This window comes from Diachasma alloeum, unplaced genomic scaffold, assembly GCF_001412515.2.
Source record: "Diachasma alloeum isolate Michigan unplaced genomic scaffold, Dall2.0 Dall_scaffold_01350, whole genome shotgun sequence".
NCBI classification, from domain to species: Eukaryota; Metazoa; Arthropoda; class Insecta; order Hymenoptera; family Braconidae; genus Diachasma; species Diachasma alloeum.
This window is the reverse complement of record NW_021681453.1, coordinates 94805-119472: the sequence shown is the minus strand read 5'-3', so window position 1 is coordinate 119472 and position 24668 is coordinate 94805. Positions and strand designations below refer to the sequence as shown.

At 36.8% G+C, this 24668-nt stretch overlaps 2 protein-coding genes across 3 annotated transcripts; both read right to left on the bottom strand.

The window, feature by feature from the left end:
* Nucleotides 1–10346: 10346 nt before the first annotated feature.
* On the bottom strand, nt 10347–13331 carry LOC107046390 (jerky protein homolog-like). Of its 2 annotated transcripts, none has more exons than XM_015269000.1 (2): nt 10730–13331; nt 10347–10638 (listed from the first exon to the last, which is right to left on the bottom strand). In XM_015269000.1, the coding sequence occupies exon 1, from the start codon at nt 12296–12298 to the stop codon at nt 10733–10735; it is 1566 nt and encodes a 521-aa protein (XP_015124486.1). In that variant the 5' UTR covers nt 12299–13331; the 3' UTR covers nt 10347–10638; nt 10730–10732. The 2 variants fall into 2 exon arrangements, with proteins under 2 accessions (XP_015124486.1, XP_015124487.1); XM_015269001.2 differs by having other exon boundaries at nt 10347–12292; nt 12376–13331.
* Nucleotides 10798–23264, bottom strand: LOC107046391. Its single transcript, XM_015269002.1, has 3 exons — nt 23168–23264; nt 20691–21294; nt 10798–13829 (listed from the first exon to the last, which is right to left on the bottom strand). Exons 2-3 carry the CDS (start codon nt 21281–21283, stop codon nt 13376–13378), a joined length of 1047 nt encoding a protein of 348 aa, XP_015124488.1. The 5' UTR covers nt 21284–21294; nt 23168–23264; the 3' UTR covers nt 10798–13375.
* Nucleotides 23265–24668: the final 1404 nt, after the last annotated feature.

The window sequence follows — 24668 nt, the reverse complement described above, 5'->3', positions numbered from 1 at the left end:
TGGAACAAGGCTTGGAGCCTAAGGTGAGTGCGTCAGGCGCAGATGTGTCTAGCACAACAGGATCTGAGCTGCTGCTCGCACTGTCCTGGATGTCAGGGATGAAGATCCATCTGACATATTTATAACAATCTCATTTTTAATTTCCTTGTTCTCGATTTTGTCTCTAGGACCAGGAGAACCAGGTAAAATGAGGTTTGGCTGAGTTGTTCGGCAAGGAATAAACTCGGCCTAAAAAAGCCTTGACGTCGATTGATTCTGTCTCTAGGATCTGACCCGAGCGTCTAAAAAGGCTGAGAGACATGTAACATCGCTTACCTTTATTTCCAATCGATTATTCCAAGGAAAAGTCGATAAGCCAATGCACGTAATATTTGCAATTTCACTATAGATTTCTAGATATTCCACACAATCTATGTGTTTCTTCTTCTTACAATCATTCATGACTATGGAAAAACTGTGTAAAAATGGAGAAAAATAGATTATTACAATAAAACAAACTGGAAACTCTGAAAAGCGTGCGTTCCACTCGCGCACACACGAAAACAATGATAAGATGGCGAGCCCTCAACGCCGAGGTGCCACAGCCAACTTTTTCTATGATCTCTGAAGGTGTGTGGCTCCATCTAGCCGCAGGCGGACTACTACAAGTTATTAAAATCTCGAAGACGAGGCTCGAATATAATACATTCTAATAACATAACCAGTTGTCAATTTTCTATCAGTAACATCTGCCCAATCTGCATCGACCATACATTCTAATACATCTTTCTCTTTTCCTTTGGTATACGTTAATTTATAGTCGTTTGTCAAATATAAATACTTCAACACTCTCATTGCATATTTATAATGCGTATCATCATAACTTCCTTGGAATCTGCTTAGATAATTGACACTGAACGCAATATTAGGTCTCGTTCCAGTACTTATATATAATAACTCTCCAATTAAATTTCGATACTTTAATTCTTCATTCATATTCTCAGCTGGCTCAAGTTTCAAGTTAATATCCATTGGTGTCTTGAATAATTTAGCATTCTTCAGATTATACTGTTTTGCCAGTGATTCAATATACTTCTGTTGATTCAAAGTCATTATATTCTTTTCTAAATCATACTCGATATCCATTCCAATATAGCTATTAACACATCCCAAATCTTTCATAGTGAATTTTTTAGATAATTTCAATTTTACCTTCTGAACCGTTGGAATATTTTTCCCACAAATCAATAAATCATCAACAAATACTATTATATAGATTTTCTCCTTGTCATCAATAATAGAATATAAACAATAATCGTGATTACTCCTTTCGAATTTAATTTCTGTCATGAATTTGTGGAAACAATCATACCACGACCTTGGACTTTCTCTTAAACCGTAGAGTGATTTTCTCAATTTATAAACTTTGTCTGTTCCATCATCATACCCTAAGGGTTGATTTATATCAACTTCTGATACTATCTGGCCATTTAAAAAAGCTGTTTCAACATCCATTTGCTCAATATTCAATTCATTTTGGCAACAGTACGATAAAAGTATTTTCAAAGTCTCTAATTTTGCTACTGGTGAATACGTGTGATTAATTTTCTGTCTGTTGGAATCCTCTCACAACAAGTCTTGCCTTATATATATCATTAGTTTTCTTAGAATAAAGCCATTTTACGTCAATAGCTTTTGTATCATTTGGCTTGTTTACCAGTACCCACGTTTTATTATTTTCAATACTTTTAATTTCTTTATCCATCGCCTCTTTCCATTTTATCGACTCATCACATTCGATCGCTTCTTCAAACTTATTAGGTACATTCGCGTCACAATAATTCACGTAAACACAATACGTTACATAATCATTATCATATTTTGTATTCGGTTTTCTTTCTCTTGTCGAACGTCTCGGCGTTGGCTCATAAATTTTATCGTTCATATCTTCATTGTTTGAGCTTGCTGATTCATATTCAGACTCGATTGTGCTCTCTTCATTTGGATTGTCATTGATATTTTCATCTGGATCATTGTCATTTACTTCATTACTTCTGTTATTTCTTTCTGTGTATTCATCAACCTTAAATCCAATGTATTTAATCTCATTATCAATAATATCAACATATCTCGCTTCAATTATCCTATTATTTATCAGTACTCGGTAACCCACTTGTGAATAACCCAATAGTACTCCTAATCTAGCCTTATTATCCCATTTAGAATGTCTCAGAACATCAGGTGTTCTCACATACTCTACTCCCACATACACTCTACTCACATACTCTATACCCATATAAACGTAAATATTTAACATCAGGTTTCTTTCCAATAAAAATTTCATAGGGTGTTTTCTTCTCCATGGTATTTGCTAACGTTTTATTCTTCAAATATGCTGCTGTTTTAATCTTTTCTGGTCATTATTTTCGATTTACTCGAGCTTCATTTATAGTAAGCACCTTGCTGAATCCATAATCGTTCGATTGAACCTTTCAGCTACTACATTTAATTGATGTACATAAGGTGGACATGGGTTTATTTGAATCTCCTTTTCTCTAGCAAAACCATACATTCTTCCATTCAAGTACTCTTTACCGTTATCAAATCTCAATATTTTTACTCTTTTTCCAGTTACATTCTCTACAAGATTAACATATTCAATTAGATAATCAGATACATGTGCCTATGATTTTAAACAATATACTTTAGCCAACTTACTATAGTCGTCGACAAATGATAGAAAATATCTTTCACCACCGTATCCTACAGTGTTATGTGGTCCATGAATATCTGTATGTACCATGTCCAAAATCTCTTTTGCAGGTGACCTGTTATTTTCAAATAATAAATTTGACATCTTTGATTCAATACATGTACTACATTTAATCTTTTCTTTATCAAGTTCTTTTGGTAATCCAATTAATAACTCTTCTTTACATCAAGTCGTTAAATAGTCGAAATTTACATGTCCCAACGTCCTATGCCATTTTTCCTTCAAGGTCATTTTATCTTTAATTTCATTTTCCACTTGACCACAATTTATCTCATTTATTTTATCACGTTTCCTCAAATAACTTGTCATTTTATAGATATCATTTACTTTTAAAGCAACTGCAATTAGTTCACCTCTTGGATTAATTATTTTTGAAATGTTCTTATAAGAAATTATTTCAATATGTACTGTGATCTTGGCATAACCCAAAAGATTTTATTTCATTTCTTTAACGTAGAATACATTCTTCAAGATAACATTGAAGTCTTTATTACCGACTATGAAAACTGTTTTAATCGTCCCAATTTTCGTCGTTTTCATTATTCTTCCATCTCCCAATTTGACATCTATATGTTTCTTAAGTACTACACTTTCATCAAAAAAATAATCATTGTTCACAATGTGGTCTCTACATCCACTGTCAAGAATCCGCTGAATTTCATTTTTATTTTCATTCCTTGTCTTACCAACTTCTGCTTTATTTACCTCAGTCAAGAATACGTTTGATTCGTTCTCAGAATTGTCGGGTTGTCCTTGATACCTCGCTGTATTATGGGCTTCTCCTTGATATTGTCCTCTATTGTTACCTCTGTAGTTGTGAAAAGACGTTATCGGCTATCATACCCTAGGTGGTATGATAGCTGCATTAAAAAATCAGAAAAAATAAATGATAAAAAATATGGAAAAAATAACTGACACAAAAACACAGTTCTTGGGAAAAAGCCGAAGCATAAAAAACCCAGATATATTTTCTTCGATACAAGATTTAAACGATTAACTGCGAATGACGTTATTCACACACACACACATGCATCCACACACCAATGTTTGTCTAGGAACGCATAGGCGAACTGTCGACTGAATATGTAGACACACACGCGCACTGATAAATAACGATAAGATAAATCCCACACTAAATGTTTAGGTGGAATAATTTATGATTGCGCAATTTGCTAATCACGACTTCGATATCGTGGCTTCGGTGCCACGTGTGACACGAAATCGTTGGATTTCGTGTCTTAGGTTAAGATTTTTGATTGATAATTTTTAGGTTTTTTCGTCACTACAGTTTGTGAACGAAAACGATTGATTGATCGATGGTTCCTTTCGGATGAATATTTTGTCAATTATGACAACGATAAAGTCAGGATGACTTGTCAAATGATTAATTTGCAGTTGCACACGAAACACACACTTGTGGCGTCGGTTAGACTCTGACATCATCAAGCGTCCCCGCATGCTCGTACCCGCCAGACTGGCGCATGGTGGCGCCGCCACCCGTTGTCGCCAACATACCAAGCGCGGTTATATTAAAATAAATGTGTTACGATGGAACAAGTTGTGTCTCCCTCTACTATACGAATTGCCTCCACCTCGCGTTGTTCCACTGGTATGACCTCCTCTGCCTCTCTCACTCGTTGCTCAGCAATCTCTTTGGAAATGTCCTTATTTACCATACTTAAAGCACGTCTTTCTGTCTTTCGTCTCTGTATTAAATACATTTGAATTGGAGGATTTCACTTCGTCTTTGTTTGATGCGTTCACGACGTTCTTATCCTTTATGAATTTTAACGTAATTTTACTTTTTAAATATTCTACTGTCCTTTCTTTTTGAGGTACCACATCAATCATATCTCCTATGTGATGTGATGGTGGAAGAGCTTTTATCATACAGTTTAATATTTCTGTATTATTTAATGTCGCCCCAGCCACTTTTAACTCATTCACCGCTGGCTTCGAATAATCGTTTAATTTTATACTCTCCAGTGTGTTTCTCTTAATAATCTGTAGTGCCGTTGACTATTTCAGATACATCTCATCGAATTTCCTCATCATGTCATACGCTGTATTGGTAGTGATTTCACATACTCTAACTGTTTATTTGTGATCGAAGCAAAAATGTAATTTATCGCCTTGGCGTCTTTTTCTTCCCACGTGATTGCATCATCTCCTTCTACAGCTTGCACACCTTCTGCAGCTGCCACACTTTGGATTCTTCGTCGTTCTACTACTTTTTTACACTTTTTCATCCACAGGAATGCCATAATTCTTATTTTCCAACTGGAATAATCTGATCCATCAAAACACCGGAATATAAATTTCATCTTGATCCATACTCGCCATTTTGTTGCGTCTCTACCGGCCTTGCACGAGTTTAGAATCTTCTCTATTTTTCACTTGACTTTAATTCTCTTTAATTTCACAATTGTCTTTCACTTGACAATCACGCTCTGCTACCATGTTATAAATAAATTGTTCTGAGGCACCTTTTAATCAATATTTATTTATTAATACTTATTCACACCAATCATCTCTCACACCGATCTTGATCATACAGCAGAGACCCAGCGACTGGCTATCTTCCCTCTAAAACTCTTAAGGGGTAACGGAACCCGTCGCACGCAGAGGTTAGGGGTCCCCCCATCGGTATTGCAGGTTCCCGTGTTTTTTGGATTTTGTACGTGAAAAGTACAAAATCCCATAAAATATAAATAAATGGATATAAATAAATAATAATGGTATGGAAACATTCTACATCATCTTTTGACTCGTAAAAGTACTTCCCTCTTACAATTGGTGCCCTGCAAAGGACATGTTACCTCCTGCTTACCACCCAATCATCATAAACAAGTTTTTACGAAAATTACGCAACAAAAGTATGTTTTTGTACTCAAAATCTCTGTCTTGGACCTCACTCGATCGCTCTCTTCTCATGAAAATGGCCATCGGCTAAAAAAAATCTACAAAAAATCGGTTTTTCTACCATGACTTGGCAGATTCCTACAAATAAAATCGCGTCGGCCTTGCCCTGGTCCTTGCCGTTAAATAATTTGCAATTTTTTTTTGCATAAATAAGAAAAGCATGAGAAGAGAGCGATGCGTTCCGCTACTCTCAATACGTTGAAAAAGTTTCATTGATTCTCATTGCATAGAATCCAAGAAAACTTGTTTTTGGTAAACGTCTTTTTGTGGTCGGTTCCGTTACCCCTTAATCTAAACGATCGCTCGGTGGCAGGAGTTCATGGGGGAAATACAAATGTACCCTGAAATCGGTTCTCCAACAAAATCATTATAATTGATATTTTTTGAAATTCTCCGCCATATTGGGTAGGCATAAAAGGTCAAAACATACTTTTTTAGTGACTACACATGTGAGAAAAATTTCACGCAGGCCAGTTTTTTTATTGCTGCACTTTGAAATTTCAGCAGTGCCCCCCTCTTAATATATTTGAACAAAACAACACAATATGAACAAAATGAAGAAAACTACGATTACGATTTAAGTATCCAAAGAAATAACAAATAAGAAAGCTTTTGTGTCCATATGCTATAGTTAGTTTTGCTAATAAATTCGGAATACGTTAGTAATATTTAATACATCGTAGAGGAGAGGACAAAATAAAACAGCGGGGCAAAATGAAACCAGAATTCAGTAGAATGGAAAATTATTTAGAAGTGTTGACTGGCGAAGATTTTGTCAATGGATTAATTGAAAAAAATGAAACAGCAAAATCCAAAGTCCAGAGCAAGGCCCAGGAGGAGACCCAGAGGGGGAAAAAGGAAAATGTGATGCTGAATTTCAGTCGGATAATCCATTGACAAAATCGTCGCCCATCAAAACTTCTGAATAATTTTCCATTCTACTGAATGGAAAATTATTATTCTCATCAGTACTCCTGAGAATTAAAAAAAGTTAACAAAAAAAATTGAATAAAAACAAATTTTTTTTGCTCGAATTGCGTCAAACAGTTTTTTTGGACTGTTTCATTTTACCCCACTCTCCCCTATATAATTCATTTTCAATTTTATTTTATTAAATTGAATGAGATTTCTACTTTAACTAATTGTGTTAATTTTCAACTTAGTTTAATGTTTTCGTCATCGTGGAACAACCTTATATGTCAACGTAGAAACAACATTTGAATGCGAGTAGATAAATTGATGAATGAAAAAATGTTGTTTATTGTGAAATACATCAGAAACTTTCACTAAAAATTTAAGCTGAAATTATTTACCTTTATGTAAAGATCAGAGGGTCATAAATATTTAGAGCTATTTTTTCACTATAGAAAGTTTCACCATGTCATGGCCCTACGAGGCTAAAAACAGTTGCAAACAAGGATGAGAGTAGACAATAATTTCAATAATCTTTTCACCAAGTTCCTTCAAAATTTCCCATAGGCTGGCAATTCTGCCGTCGCCTAGCCACAGACTCGCAAACTTATTCAAAAAGAATTTCCATTGCCATCATCACCCACTATCTTCCCCATTGCCCGCTATGACTTTTCGAACCGTAAAAAGATCCAGCCGCACCGGCCACGTAACCACTGCTTCCTACCCCTGAGGCACTATGCACCGAAGATTGAGATTCCCGTGAAAGCAGCTCGCTTCAGTCGACATATTTACCAGTCTCCAGCATAATGTACAGACGCTACGCATCCGTGAATCGCTGCTTCCAGCCGTTATGACAAAAAAATCTTGTTCGTCGTACGGCCGAAAATAGTATATTTCGTCATTAGGCCGAAAAATACTTTTCTGGCGAATACGAGTTTGCAGACTGACCCGAAGGCGAGAGTTGCAATCATATGAGCTGGAATGAGCTGACATAATGTACCCATGGCATATAATACTGTATGTCGCTCGGTAATAAAAGTATTATCGCCTAATGACATAATGCACTTCGTGACACCTGCCAAGTTCAGTTTTCGGGGGTGCAATGTGGGGATAGTATTTTTCGTCACTATGGCAAAGGAAATTTTACGAATATGCGTGCAGAACTCACCTTCGGCCCATCCCGCAACGACATATTTGTCATAAAAGTTTTTTTCGACACAGTGATGAAACATATTTTTTGTTACGACATTCGTGAGCAGTTTTTTAGCACGCGCAGCGTGCGTGAAATGAGGCTTTACGAAGTGAGCGACAAAAACGTGTTTGCACGAAGTGCGTAGAGCTCAAGGTCGTGTGTAAAATAAATCTTATCTTGACCTTGAACTTTACCCACGTTGTAAGGAGAATAAACACTTTAAACGCGTTAAACCGCCCCGAAAGGTGAACTTTTCTCGCAGGTTTTTTTTTGTTAAAAAAAAATTATCACACTTGTTCATGTCAGTTTTACCTATTCCCAGGTAGTAAATGCCAGTGTTGGAAAAACGGGCCAAGTCTGGCACAAGCCTGGGCTTGCCAGGTCCGGGCGGCCGAGCTTGGGCCGAGGTTCGATCATGCCTGGGAACCAGGAGTTGACCCTCGGGGGAAGGGCGGGTAACCGAGCCTTGGTTGACAGATCTGACCCAGCCTTGGCCGAACAATGGCATGTCGGTCTTCGATAACCAAGCCCCAGCCAGTGGTGCCCCGGAGCTTGGTCATTGGACTCCAGCCTATGCTGTAATTGTAAGGGTTAAGTCGGAAGGATAAGATGATGAATGGAATCATAGGGGTGGAATCATAAGGGTAATATCTGAAAAGTAAAATTGTAAGGGTGTAATCATAAAAAAAATGGTAGCATTGTAGGTATTGAAGTCACATGCTATTCGCTAATTATCACAAAAAACAGAAGAATCGTCATTCAAAATTAATCATCATTCTTATAATTATTATTATAATTAATAGTTATTATTATTGTTATTCAGTATTAATTAATATGCTGATTAAACTATAGTTGAATCACTCAATATCTCTATCAACTGAATAATAAAACGTTCAATTCGAAAAAACACGAGGTGGAATTAATATGGACGATTTGAAGGAGAGATTTTATGAATTGCGGGGTAAGCTAGTGGTTAGGGCGTCAGATTAGTAGTCGTGAGGTCGTAGGTTCGACCCCACGTTAGGGTAATATTTTAAGTTAACAAAATCAGATTTGCAGCGATGATTGCGTTAGGGTTTAGTAGGTAGGGCACAATTAATACTAAAATTCATCTTAAAAAATGTCAATTATATTGCTTTTGTTAGTTTTGATAATTGTCATGAATAGTTTGGCAGCCAACCCGGCGCCAATTGCATGCCGGTATTGATTTTTTTCCCTCCTTGAACCTTTTACGAATGCTCAGGAGTAAGATTGAATTACTTGTATTTCAATCACTGATATCATATTCATGTAATTAAGTAATGTTTAATTGAGTCTGGCAACCAACGTTGGGCCGAGATCGGCGCCCAGGCCTGGCCCCATGTTATCATCCCAGGGTTCAACCAAGTCCGGCGCGGTCCCAGCTGAGGAACGGGCCCCGAAGTTCGGCAGAACGGCCGCCGGGCTTGGACCGAGCTTAGCCCGTTCGCGTTTTTCTACCTGGGAATTCCTGACATGACATTTCTTGCTCATCCGTCCACATATAGCACCGGCCAATCCTCGATAGGCAAATATTGATGTAAAAAATCACGTTATGATTTTTCATATGTGATTGCCATGAATGTCCATTTATTTTTTCATTCTGTACGTTTCAAGCAAACAAGCCATTGTCCGACTCTGATGAAAAATGTAAACGACCCGATTTCACAGCTATTTTTGGCAAATTGTGTCAGCCATTTTTTTTTAAGTATTTAAATCATATATGTGCAATATTCAAGCTCATATGCAGCGATGTGTAATGCAAATGTTATTACAGGCATTTTAATTCCTGCTAAATAAATTATTCTGGATGGAGGTCCACTAAACATGGAAAATTGGTTGATGTTATGAATCGTTCACGGTTGGATAATTGAAAACGCGAAGGATGAAGGTTGATATTTATTTAAACACAAAATATGATAGCAAAGTAGCGAACATTCGTTCTGGATACGTTGATTGTGCTACGAAAGTTCATGTAAAATAGTATAGCATAAAAATTGAATGCGATTTTATTCACTTTCTTTTATTGCATTCACCTCGTGTGCAATCAATGCGTATCGAAATAAACTAGATTCGTTTTTATGGGATTTCAACTGGACACAAATTTCAACTATCGCATTATTGTCATTAAACCGGGAAATATTGAATTGCCAGTAATACACCGACTAAATTATTCAAACTCACTCATCAATGCGTAATACAACCCATTGCAGTTACAATATAATTTTTCATTCATAAAACAATTAACACGCCATTGAATTTGAATGGACCGATACGTGCAGAACTGTATTCTATAAATCCACATTTTAATGAATTCAAATGGTCTCCGTCACAAGTAAAATACTAACGTCGGTAAATATCGATATTCCATTAAAAAATTTGGATGATCGCGTCCAATCGTATCCCGTTGAAAGAGACCATGAGATAATGCCTTATTCGTAATTGAAATATTCCATAGACCAGTGAAAAATTTGTAATGTTTATGGGATGAGATGCGGACGGTTTAAAAGGTTGAAAAAGGGTTTTGTCTTATTTGTTACCCATTTTATTAATCAGACGGATCTTTATACATCATGTGCTCACTTCAAAAATAAAGTAATGACATGTGTCACTTTTTCGAAGGTTGTTCTTTTCAATAAAATGAGAGTCAATATAAATCTAAAAAAAAATACAATGGCTACTTTCAGTTATGTCGAATTTGTCGGAGATTTTTATTTTGTTTAAACTCGCACTGATGAAGGTCGAGTTCGAGCGAAAGGGTCCAAAATTTAAATCACATAGAGTCGGAACTGAATGAGCTTTTTGCATTCAATCACTACAGAAGAATGTTTCATTCAAGCCACTGAAATTCAAGGTCATGTTTTATAAAACTAATAATGATTTGCTTTTAATGAGAAATCACAGTAATTATCGATTTTATCAAAAAAATTTACCATTCATTTTTTCATATCGTTATGAGAACTATTTATTTTTTCAATTTTAGAAGATGAAATAGTGGTAATCAATTGTTCCTTCATGCCTCCAAGAACCCCCATTCCTATTGGAGTACATTCCTGCGTAGTTCGATACCATCCCATCACGTAATTCAGGGCTTTCAGAGCTTCACATTCACCAAACACTCCTTCGTCCTCTGACACTTCCCTCTCTTCATCACACTTCTCCTCCTTGACATCTTCATGTGGTGGTACCATTTCCCATTCTGGATCTCGCGCATCACTGTTTAGCCACTCTTCGATGTCTTCATCTGTGGCTTCACTGCAGCCTGGAAGAGCCCGCACTAAATTCAGAATATGACGTCCTGACAACTCATCAGAATCGACTGACTCTGAATGTTCCTCACTCGGAGGAAATTCCCGCCCCCAGCCATATCTGATATCTCTTTGAGTCACTTGATCCCAGGAATGAGCGAGTGAATGGCACACATCGAACATGCTAATCATCTCGATTGCGTCCGGTGCACCATGATCAGTGTCAGATGTCAACGCAATACGAAGCAGATTTCTCTTATAAACTTTCTTCATTTTTCCGATGACCCCCCGATCCATCGCTTGAATTGGTTGATTTTGCAGGGGAACGATTACTGTACACATATCACCACTGAGAACTTCAAATTCCTCGACCTTGGGATAAATGGGGGAATTATCTAAAACTAAAACGATCTTCTGACCCTCATGCTTTTCTCTTATAGCTGGAAGAAAAATGGTCTTGTACCAGTCAAGTGTAAGATCTTTCGTGATTCCTCCGCTTTTCTGCCTTCTGCATTCCACTGATAAGTACCTAATACTTTCGAAGCGTCGCGGCATTTGAGACTTCCCAATGACCAACAACGGTATCTTATGTGTACCACTTACATTAGAACAGACCATGACGGTGACGCGATCCTTCGGTACTCTCCTCTCTGAAGCTTGGTAGTCAGTCGACTTTACCGAAGGGCAATTAGGAAGCATTTTCCAGTATAATTCTGTCTCACCTGCCCGATACACTTGGTCTAAGCCAAAACCGTGCTCTCGACAGAATTCAGGAAACCATTGGCTGAATTCGTCCCTGGTTACAGACCCAGCTGAAGATTTTCCCCGTTGCATGGTCGTAGCATTTAGAGAATATCGTTTTTTGAATTTGTGTAGAAAGCCAGCGCTTGCTTTGAAACTACAAGACCCTTGTAGTGCCTGGTTGAAGACCAACGCCTGCTTTACCAAGGTTGGTCCTGTGATAGCATCACCAACATCACGTTTCTGGGTCATCCACGTATACAAAGACTTCTCCCTTGCTGTAGACTCGATGCCCGTGTATCTCTTCCGTTTCGTGCTGGATCCACATTGTTCCAGAATTTGTTTTTGCAGTAAGATATTTTCTCTATTCTTCTTTAATTGTGATATGGCCGACGGTGTCACACCGTACTCATCAGCAAGTTTACATACTGTTCCCCCATTTTCCAATCGTTCAATAATTCTTGCACGATCCTCAATCGTCAAGCGTTTTGAATCCTTCCTCGACATCTGCATACGACAGAAAACAAGAAAGAATTGAAAGCAGTTCCAATTCAATGTGTTCAAATAATAAGTGAATGTGGCTCCCTCACCTTTTGCAGCTGATGGGAATATTGTTTATCTCAATCCAATGTCAACTATTACATTCATTAGGTCAACAATATTTATCAGCCATGATTTCGCGTCTGTACACAATGACTGCGGTTAGACACCAACACTTGGTTGCGCAGTAAGATGCGCAGTGGCCTGCGCAGTAGAATCACGAGTGTATCAACTGAATTCTCCACTCGATTCTTCCAACGAGGGGAGAGACGGGTGAGTAACAGACGGTTAGAATATAGAGTTCACGTGCGGAGCGGGAGTTTCAGTTAAGGGGGGGGGGGATACGACTGCATTTATTGAAGTAGCAATTGACCTTCAGTTGGAAATGAAACACGTGCAGCGAAAACCATCTCAATTAAAGATAATTCATCTCTCAAGACTTATGAAGGATACAGATGTTTTTGTTTGATCAAATCCCCCACTTTCTTCGTGTTAAAATTTACGCTGTGACTACAACGGAAAATTTCGATAACATCAACCAATATGTTAGCACATCAAAAACTAAATTACCATATAACACGATAGATAGTGTCCATCCCACCTAAGCCGCAGAATCCTCAATAATCATCACACGATATAGTGGATGGTCTACGGTGAAAACTGTATTTTCACCGCCCTCACCGACTGGAGGTTCACATCTACCATGCAAATTAGTTTGCGAGTTTCCCAACACGATTCTGACCAAGGTCCTTCACAGGTGGACGTTCAAATCATCCTCACTATCCACTCTCCATCCATTTTGCTTTTCCATTCCACATTTCTCGATTTTTTGTAGTTGGAAAAGTTGATAATTTAACGAATAAGTGATTGCCATCATAACTTTGCCATCAAATTATTCACGCTGTCTTCATTGCTTTACGTATAATTATGAGTGAATCATCATCTTCGTAATAAGAAACAATTTATTTCATTTCTTGTTTTCAGCAAAGGTATCCTTCCGATAAACTTTAGCGAAATTTTCAGTCTAGCTATAGGAATTAGGAGAGAGAATTATTTATGTGAATTCAGAAAATTTATGAGCTCACGCTCATCGTCTCTGCTTTCAGAGATTGGGGGAAAGACGAGGAGTGAGAAAAATGCCAATAAAAACTTGCGTAATGATTCATCTTCCAATGCAGTGGATGCACCAAATAGTGCATTGAAGTACTCATTAAAATTTTTACGAATCTCGGTGATACAATTCCCTTCCAACTGAGCTTCGTGGAGGATGGATTCCAAGTCAACTGTTGGACAAGTGTAAGCCATCCTATTCCAACCCAGAATCTTGACGCTTATCGGTTTCTCCCCTTCGTATGAAAATAATGAGTGATTCAGGTTCAAACTACCGTGACAAATTGTGAAGAATGGACTCCCGTTCGGGTCACGCCTTATTTCGGTACCAACGAGGTCTTTTCTGAATTTCTCAGCGTACTCTGATTCGATAGTCGTTAGATTCTCCAGTACTCTAAAAAAAATGAATTTGTTGAATTTGATATTGTTAATTGATACGAATGGATGGAGAGTGTAATGGCAATGTCGTCGGATTCATTGGAGTACTTTATGAATTTATGAAGGAAAATTCCTCGTAAATTCACTGAAATATTCATGCAATTCGAAAATTCGCGTACCGATTTGTTTTTGTCAAAAAGACTACGATGATCCTAAGAGCTTAAGTAGCGTTTTGCGCGGGGATGCGTGCATGGAAATGTTTAATGAAAGAAACTACATTTCATTTGAGAAATTTTATTGAATTTCTAGTGGAACTGCCATTAAAATTCTGGTAGAAATTCTGTTGATTTCTTGTGTTTATTTGCACTAAATATTAAGCAATTTTCTCATGCGTTTTGCAATCAACGTTTGGTGTAAAAAATCAAAACATTGATTTTTCTATAGAATCAATTCCGTTGAGATTTTCTGTAAAAATTCTTGGGCAAGAATTTTCAATGAAGAAAAATTTCATGATATGAAAAAATACAGATGTATCGACTTTTTTCTATCAGATAAGGTGAATGTATCTAAGCTCCTCTCTGTTCCTATGCTCGTTAAGATCATGAGTTATCATATTTTAATCATTTTGACAGTCCCAAGAGTATTAAGAGTAAAATACGATCAGTGTTTTTATTTTAGTAAATAAAAAAAGTTATAGCCACTAACGAACCGTGATTTATGGAAGAATAAGAAAGACGAATCCCATTCATATCAACTGGTGCTATGACAGACTGAATTATTAAGGGGAGACTACTATGAGTTTTAAACGTCGCGGTCAATTGAAGGGAGATTTTTTATACATTGTAGATTGATTATATATGTTTAAAAACAAATAAGTAGTGCAAAAAAATTGTTTATTACTCGTTTACCACGTAGACGCTCAAAATCATTCAAATAGTCCAGAGCCTCCAATTTTTGAGCTACAGAGGGATTTTTTTTCAAAATTTTTGAAAAAATGTGTGCAATACCAATTAAGAGCTAATTTTCTGACACTCGACTTTTACACATCGAATTTCGTTTTTTAATATAAAACATTGCACCTTCTATGTAAAATAGCCAGAAAAATGTTTCTGAAAGAATGGAGAATATATTTTTAATATTTTGTGGATCTTTTTCTGACTATTTTCTGGAAATCAGAACGATGTGCCGGTTTACTGTCGATCCGGTATGAAATAAATCGATTCTTGGCCTGATTCACAGCAACTTAATTCAAACCGATTTTTCGATTTGATTTTTTTTTTTGAGTGAAATACAGGGAGAGAAATGTTCAGTAAAAATTATGGAACTCACAGTTCGCTCACCGATTACAGAATCAACTCAGAAAATTTAAGTGACGGTATCGTAATTTTCCACAGGAGATTTAGTTAAAAATTTCGGAATGCTCTGAAAAAATTCCATGACGGTTCCGTAAAATTTCCTACAACCACATTTCGCTCCGAAATTACGGAAAAGGTACATAATTTTCATTGAATATTTCTCTCCGTGTATCTTGGAACTTTCAGATCTATTAATGATACATACTATTTGGGGTGGCATTAAATTTTCAATCATTCTCAATGCATTTTCAGAGTCGAAGTAAAATGAAACATTGCACGTGAAAATTTAAAGCCATTCGTATGAATAAATTCTCCATCAACTAGAGTTCTTTCCTCAGACTCTAAATCCCTAACTAAACGGGGAAAATCCCAATTGGAATTTGAATTGAAGAAGAATTAATTGTCTGATGGGACAGAGTAGATCTAATTACAAGTGGCTCGAATTGGAAAAAGAACAACAGAATAGTTTGCACTCGTCCAAACAAATATCACCGGCAGCCACAATTATTTTGATTGGACGGCAGAAGTATTTCGGATTTAATGAATGAATGGCAGAGCGAAATGAACGCTTTTCAATTATCGATGTCATCCATTCTATTGGATTAAATTTTTTAAAGCTTTCGCATAAGTCATCAGTTTTTTCAATTCTCACTATAATTTCAGAAAATATATTCAACTTAATCGAATAATTTAATAAGAAAAATCTACTCTCCATTGCTGAAAAATCAATAACGTGCATTAAAATCGTGAAAACTCTCAATTTTAATTCACGTTAATTTTGTAATTTAATAAGGGTCTGATAAAATCCTTTGAGTCGATAAGTCACATCTGGATAATTCTGGATCTAGAGTAGACCCAAGTTCTCAGAAAAATGAGAAGAAATGAATAGTTTTATTTTTGAATAAAATTACTTGGACCTTTGTGTTTACGTACGTATAAAAGAAAGCAATACGAGAAAGTTTTAGGGGAAGATGCGCAACTTACCGGTGTGCAACTTCGAGACAGCGAGAGTCTACGGTATCGCTTGAGAAAGAATTTCCGATTGAAACATCAAGAGCAGACATTTCACCACCACCAATGCTCCTCTATCGAAATCATTGCAAAATCGAGGTACGCGGCAGCGTATCGGCCAAGAAAAAATTTGCCCCTGACAATACAAAACATCAGGCCGGTCGCTGCCGTGTATCGAGATAATTCTTCCCCTCAAATTTCACTGATTAAAATCACTTTTTACACGTGTGCCAGTGAATTTTCATTGAATAAGTGGTTCAAAGTGAAGAAAGAATAATTGCAAAGTTTGTAATCGACCATATAAGTATCACTCAGCCACCATTATTTTGATTGAACGACACAAATATTCCGGATTTAATGGATGAATGGAACCGACTGTAATAGTTAGGTGGGTGAGGTGTTGCTCCGGCGGACATCCAAGCTAAGGAGCGTTGCAGCTGGGTTAGTACTTGGATGGGTGACCGCTTGGGAACACCCTGCTCGCACAAAAAATTACGGGCGGTAGGCACGGTGTAGCAGCCTAGTGTCTCCATCTAGTCAGTGTGACAGATGGATACATTAGGGCACTGCACAATTGGCCGGCCGTGCGACTGGGGTTTTACATGGTTTCCCGTGCAGTCCTAGCTCGAATGGGGCACAGCTAAGAGTAAGACGGCCATGATACCGCAGATAACAATGAGAGGAAAAGTAAAGGAGGGGTGGCAGGCTAGAGGAGGGGTTTCAAATCGAGAACTACTTCGATAAAACCAATGAAATAGAAAAATAAAAAAAAATAATAATGGATGAATGGCAGAGCCAAATGAATGTTTTTCAGTTTGCATTAAATTTATTAAAGCTTTTGGACAGGTCATTCATTTTTCAATTTGCACTGCTATTTCTGAAAATATATTCAACTCAATCGAATAATTGAACAAGAGCAATTACGCTCTAGTCCCATTGCTGAAAGATTCACAACGTCCGTTATAATTGTGAAAACTCTCTTATAATTCAGTAGCGATCTAATAAAATCCTTCGAGTCAATAGTTCACATCTGGTTAATTCTGGAATCATTCTTAAATGAGCAATTTCCAAAAGAAACTCCAGAACCGCTAATGTTTCACCTCGAATCCTTCTGTTTCGAGATCATTGCGTAATTAATGTTTCCGGCACATTAAAATTGAATCATTCTACCAATTTAACATTGAATTGCTCTTTTATTCGAAGAATCGAGATAATTCTTCCTCTGGAGTTTCACTGATTAAAATCACTCCTCATAAGGTAAATGTACCTATGCTCTTCCCTGCCCTTATGCTCGTTCAGACGTCGCGAGCTACCACATTTTAATCATTTTGACAGCCCCAAAAATTTATTAAGAGTGAAATACGATTGGAGTTATTATTTTAGTTAATGAGGAAAGGTCTTGACATCAAGGAACAGTGATTTATTGAAGAATAAGAGAGAAAAATCACATTCACATCGACTGGTGCTACGACAGAGTGAATTCTTAAGATACAAGTTAAGAAACTTGGAATTAAAAAATGTTGATATCTCCGTCATAATAGTGAAATCCTATGGCATTAAAAATCCCTTGAGTAAGTTTTCGGATAGTTTAAAATTTAATAAAAATGCATAAGTTATAGTAATATCTTAATATTTCACTGAAATATCGGTAATTAAAAAAATAGGTACAATGAAAATGACATTGCTCCTATGCTCGTTTTGCAACCAACTGTCAACTGGAAACGGACTAAACAGATGAAAAAATCATTTAAAAGGTTGGACTGTCCAATTGAAATATAATTTTGTGCCTCGAGATATTTTTTAATGTTGTTTTATCGCAAAATAGCATACTCACAATGTTATTAGTTGGATATAACCTTTCCATATCACTCAAATCACGAGACGAGGATAGGGATATGTGTCAAACTTGCATGGAGATAAGTGAGCGAGCGTAGGGACATGAGACTTTCCACATTTATGAATGATTATTCATTAAAAAATAGTCGTTATTATGATTAATATGAGTGAATTCTAATCCTGAACGTTTTACCATCTGATTTCTAATTCAAAACGTCATATCTTCACACTCATTCCGATAGAAATATTGGACTAATGATGTGTTCACCTTAGCTAGACGAGTGTAGGGTCATTTACCTTATGTACCGATGAATTTTAGATGAACAAGTGACTCAAAATGAAGAAAGAGGAACAGAATAGCTTGCACTTATTCAAACAAATATCACCCATGGCCACAATTATTTCGATTGAACGACACAAATATTTCGTATTTAATGCATGAATGACGGACCGAAATGAATGCTCTTCAATCATCATTATCACCCATCGAAATTACCCTATTGGAGTAAAATTTGGCCACTGAAACAGTGGATAAATTCAGGATAATTTATTATTCTTAACGTGAAATTTTCCTCAAAATGGAGCCAAAAAATGGAAACGAAGGATGAAAATAGGAAAAATTATAAGAGTTGGTCTGCATTGCTCAAAAAAGTCATCAAAACAAGGTGGGTGGTATTAGACCCATACCAGACGGCATTGCCCTCAAAGTTCGATTCCATCGCTCACTGGCCGGTGGTAATTGGATTACATAATTAAATATGTTTAATGTTCATCAAAAATCTGTTCTCCTCACATCTTTGAGTAAACACCTCGACGAACCCGTCCTAACCGTTTATGATTCCTTGTAAAGTAAATTTTGCACTTGCAAAAAAAAATTGCATTGAAATTAAAAAGTACGAAGAGATATCAAGGACAAGGGATGATACGTTTTTCCTTCAGAAAATTCTGAAACTTGTGATATGCTCGATCATAAATTGATTTTGATGGTGGTGGTATGAGGATAGATTGAGCCTTCCTAGCATGACCCAGAACGTCTTCGGGAATGTTCCATTCTTCAGCACCAGAGTCAACGAGAAAGTTTGCATTCACTGACATGCTGAATGTTGAGCTCTCAATGTCCGTATCACTAAACATGTCATAAGCAGTACTTCCTGATCGCTTTCATCACTATCTGGGATAATAAAATTCTCCATTTTCTTTTATTTTTCCCCGAATTTCGTTACAATTTTCTCCTGAACAGTCACCCGATGTACAACGACGCACAACAACAATATGGCGACTGCCACTTTTATTACCGGCGGGTTAGGTTACAGAGAAGGCCGCTAAGGGCGTTGTAAATCTTATTAGACTATACATCTTCCCGAAAGCAGAGCGCATGCCAAAGTGACGATTCGATCAGCTCACTGCACGTCGCGCTTTATCGGTCCTTGGAGTGGTAAGTGATACTTACCATACTTGGTCCTCCACTTACCATCCTTGGACCACCGATTATAGAACTGTAGTGTTAAACGCCATTTACTCCCTCCCAACGGAGCCCCAGTAACCACCGTTTATCGGGCCTCAGTGACGAAAAGTATTTAACTCAATCATACGAATTCAATGAATCATTTCCCTTCCACTCTCCATTGCTAAATGATTCATAGCGTCCGTTACAATGGTGAAAACTCTCTTATAATTCACTAGAGATCTATTAAAATGCCTTCGAGTCTATAGGTCCCATCGAGCTAATTCGGGAATTATTTCGTGAAAGAGCGATTTCCAAGAGAAATGTCCAGAACTACTGACATTTCACCTAGAATCCCTCTTTTTCGACATGATTGTATAATTAATGTAAACGGCACATGAAAACATAATCGTCCTACTAATTTTACATTGAATTTCTCTTTTATTCGAAGACACGGAATAATTCTTTCTTTTAAATTTCACCGGCGATTAAAACCACTCATATGTGCTGATCAATTTTAGTTGAACAAGTGGCTTAAAATAAATTAGAATAACAGAATACAGAAATATCACCCATAGCTGCAATTATTTTGATTGAACGACACACATATTTCGAATTTAATGCAAGAATGACAGACCGAAATGGATGCTCTTCAATCATCAATATCATCCAATCTATTTGATTACATTTTCTGAAGCTCTCTGGTCGGTAATTCATTCTTTTTAAGGAGCTATTTCAGAAAAGATATTCGGAATTGTAACAAATTTATTCATATTCAGAATTTTACCAAAAAATTGATTTCATGCCTAAAAAAATTAGGTTTCCGAAAGGTTTGGTGAAATTTGGAAAGGTTAATTGAAACTATTTAAATTATTTAGTCATAAACAATGAATGTTAAGAAAATAATAATTCTGTGCAAAATATAATTTGAATGACGCTGAATATGCATGATTTTCTTTCAAATTTTTCTCACGCAATTTAATTGACAAATTTGATGATTGAAAACGGGTGATTCTATAGTGTAAGCTGTACCAAATTGTTTATTAATTACAATGACGCAAAGAGAAAGCACAAAAGAAAATATCAAATCGGGCTAAAAGGAATGAATAGAAACAACTGAGTGATGCTCATTTCAGAGGAGAGGCTCGGAGGAAATGAAGAGAATGCATGGATGATAGAATGTCATTGGACAAAATAGAGATTCGTTACACTATATAATATATGTACATACCGATCAATTTTCGCTGAATAATTGTCTCGATCATCTCCGACCTGTGTCAATTGAGCATAGAATTCTCGGAGTATGGAGAACTCCTTATGTTTGAGATCAATACTGCGTGCATGAAACCTGGCAATGGCCTCGAGTAACAGTTTCAAATGATCCCCATCTAATTTGCTAGAAACATGATGATATCCAATAGCCTCCAGGTCTTCTAGGACAATAACTGGGCGACCGTATCGACCCATGTCAGCTGCATAGCATTTGGGATAAATATCCAGTTTGTACATGCCTGTCATCTTATTATAGAACATTTCTTCATTCAGAAAACATCCGTAAGCACAACCATCCTCCTGGCAGGTGATTGTTAGTAGTTTTATGATGACGTTGAAGGGTTTAGCGTCACCTGAGAACCTGATAATCACTCGAGCCCGGTATAATTCACGATTTTCATTCACTTGAGATGTTATCAATGGCGTCACTGATGCCGATTCGAACTCCACAAATTCACGTGAGCCTGGCTCGCAAAAGCATCGATTATGCACCATCTCAGGTATCAATTCAGTCTGAATGAAACGGATGGATTCTGTCGTCGTATCATCCATATTTGAATACTCTGAAATGAAATCATCGAATGGTGTTGAGGCACTGAGACGTACTATTATTACTTTTTGGCTCTGCCAATCCAGTAGCAATGTGGACCAATCTTAATCAACTTCGTAGAGGGAAGATTCACACTATTTTTATCCTATCTAAAAAGAATGTAATAAATCCAGGAAATTACACGTTACATATCCATCCAACACACGTTTGCACCCAGAGAAATAACGCATTTGAATTGAATAGAACTCTTTATTTGAAAGTTTCATAATCATTTCCCGACCGATGCCGATGAATTTTTCTTTTTTTTTCAAATTTCTATTTGGGATTGAACAATACCTTTTTAACGTGTAAATAATGATTTCATTTCTAATAAATCTTTATTTGGATCAAGGAAGGAATTAACATAAACACAAATGAAAATCAAAGGGTCTAGCCGGATAAGCATGGTGAATCTGCCCCCAGCGAATTTCAATGCGGTAATTTTTTCACATATTCACGAATTTTCAGATCATTATATTGATTTCCTGAATTTTAATGGAAAAAAAAAGGATTTTTCAAGCTACTTTTTTTACGCACTTCAAAGTCAACTAAAAATCTGAAAAAATTCTGAAAAATCAGAAACATCTTAAATTTGAAGAAAAGATGTGTTGTTTCATTTTTTATTACTAATTTATATTTTTAATTGGCTATTCTTCCATTTAAAAAAATCATTCTTGTGAGTGCAGATTTTTCTACCACTTTGACAAAAATTGACCCTTCGAGTTTAAATATTAGAAGTTGTAGTACTAATTATCTGAATAAACCCATTCATTTGGGTCAAATAAAGTTTATTTAATTCCAATAAATCATTTCTTTAGGTATGATCTATTGAAACTCCTTTGGAAAACACGATTTCCGTTCGATGTTCTAATAGATATTCGATAGACCTAAGTCAACAGATATTGATTTTTCTACCATTCTCTATTGATGTTTGAATGAGGAACTAAAGGGAACAGCGGAGAAACTTAAAAAAAATTCATTCTCAATAATTCTATAGGGAAAATCTCAGTAGTAACACCCCGAGAGCTTCAAAATGATCGGGTATTTCCCGATAGCTTCGTTATAAACAAACGAGTGTCAATTTTTCTACAAAACTTGACACGATCGTTTGTTTGCAGGGAAGGTTGAGGGAAATACCCGATGCATTTTGAAGCTCGAGGGGTATTTGGAAGAGTATTTCCTCCTTCGGAATTTCAGTCACTGGAGGGCAGCATTTGATGTCAATGTAGTACAACCTACACTTTCACATTTCAATTATTTTGTTTATTCTCCCTTAGCAACGTGCCGTGGTTTTACCAAATTTTACCAATATAAAACCGTGTAGGTTTGTACCACGTGACATCAAATGCGACCCTCCTATTGGCCGAGATTCCGATGAGGGAAATACTCCTATTAAAAACGAAATTCAACGAACGTGTAATCGAAGAATGTCAAATTTTTAGTAAATTGATGGAATTAATCAATGAAATTTTCCCTTTATATTCACTAAACGGAGAATATAAAGAGGTAAAGGTATGTTCTTTATGAATATCTCCAGATGTAACGGAGATAAGAAAAATTTTCCTAAGAACCTTGTAGGGTGAAGTGTTATGGAAGTTATAAAAAGGTATAATTAAAATTTTAATCCTTTTCCCTTTCACTTCCGAGATATTCAGCAAAGAATGACGTCTGAAAATAAAGGGAAATATCTCATCTCGTTTTGAAATGAGTTCACTACTGAATTTATTTCCCATAGATCGACTTCATACTTTAACGTCGTCACTGATCATACTGACTGTACTGAAGTACTTGCTTAATTAATTTTCAATATTCAGGAGAAATAATTTTTATTGATGCTCTTTTCTTACCTCTTTTGTATATGTAACCTATCAGTCGATTGAATCTACTCCCAAAGTGGTTTCTATTTTCCAGCCTTCAAACACTCGATGCGATACGGTTGTGGCGTTCACGAGTTCTCGTGCTTGGTTGTCTGTCCCCTACTCCTTCCGCAATTGCGTCATGAACGTGGATAAACACGTTTGTCTCTTTACTATCCCACTACCTATCGTCAGTTCACTGAACTTCACTGGAATTTTTCAAATGAAATCATAGGGGATATGGAGGGATTGAATGGATAGTCAATAATGCAGTTTTTTGGATTCAGCATTCGAAGATGTAAGGCGGGGAGGGATTGTAGAATGAAGTAATTCCGCTCTCATACTTTTTTCAGAGAACTCACTTTGTTTTTCTCATGAAAACTTTGTGATTTCAGTAGTTTCAGAAAAACTACTGATTCAGTTTTATGTTGAATACCAGTAGAGGAAGTAAATATTCTCGTTGTGCACGAAATCAACTTTCTTTTTAAAAACTAAATTGACTGAATAACTTGGTGAAGACTCGATACTCTTGAGGGAGACTCTAAGAATAATTTGCACTAGTTGGTTTCATTGTTGTTCTACAGCTGATGATTGTGGAACATTTCGAGGGATGAAGGGAACTCGCAAGAGGGTAGAATGGAGAGAGTTCATCCGTTGAAGGGAGTAAGGTCCAAGAAGGCAATTGAACCTAAGGAAAGGGGGTGGTTATTCTGAGAGTTGCGCCGGTAGGCAAGGGAGAGCAAAGGGATTCGCGGAATTCAGGTAGTTTGGCATTTTCCATGAGGAATGGAAGGCACTGAGGTACTCTCTAAGTACCGAAGTGATTAAAGGGCTTGTGAGGCAGCAAGAACCAAATGGGAGTAGTACAATGAGTCCAAAGGGTTCCTGGATTAACCCTTTGTTACTCGCATAAAACTGCCCGAAGCGGTTCCTCGCATCACGGCACCGTGCCGTAATGTAAAGTGCGCTATTCAAAATTTTCGTCTGAATTTTCGGTGCCAAATCCCGGAAATTTTTATCGTATTCAATTTCCACTGATACTTCAGAAAATCTTGTCATTGAAAAATCAGATGTTCCATTGATTTTCTGTTCGAATGATCTGAAAATCAATAAAATACTTGATTTTTCAATTCAATTATTCCGTGAAAATTCATAAAAATCAGGAATATTCAGTAGTAATACCCCGAGAGCTTCAAAATGATCGGGTATTTCCCGATAGCTTTGTTGCAAACAAACGAGTGTCAAGTTGTGTAGGTTTCCTACAAAACTTGACACGATCGTTTGTTTGCAGGGAAGGTTGAGGGAAATACCCGATGCATTTTGAAGCTCGAGGGGTATTTGGAGGAGTATTTCTTCCATCGGAATTTCGGTCACTGGAGGGCAGGGTTTGATATCAATGTGGTACAACCTACACTTTCGCATTTCAATTATTTTGTTTATTCTCCCTTAGCAACGTGCCGTGGTTTTACCAAATTTTACCGATATAAAACCG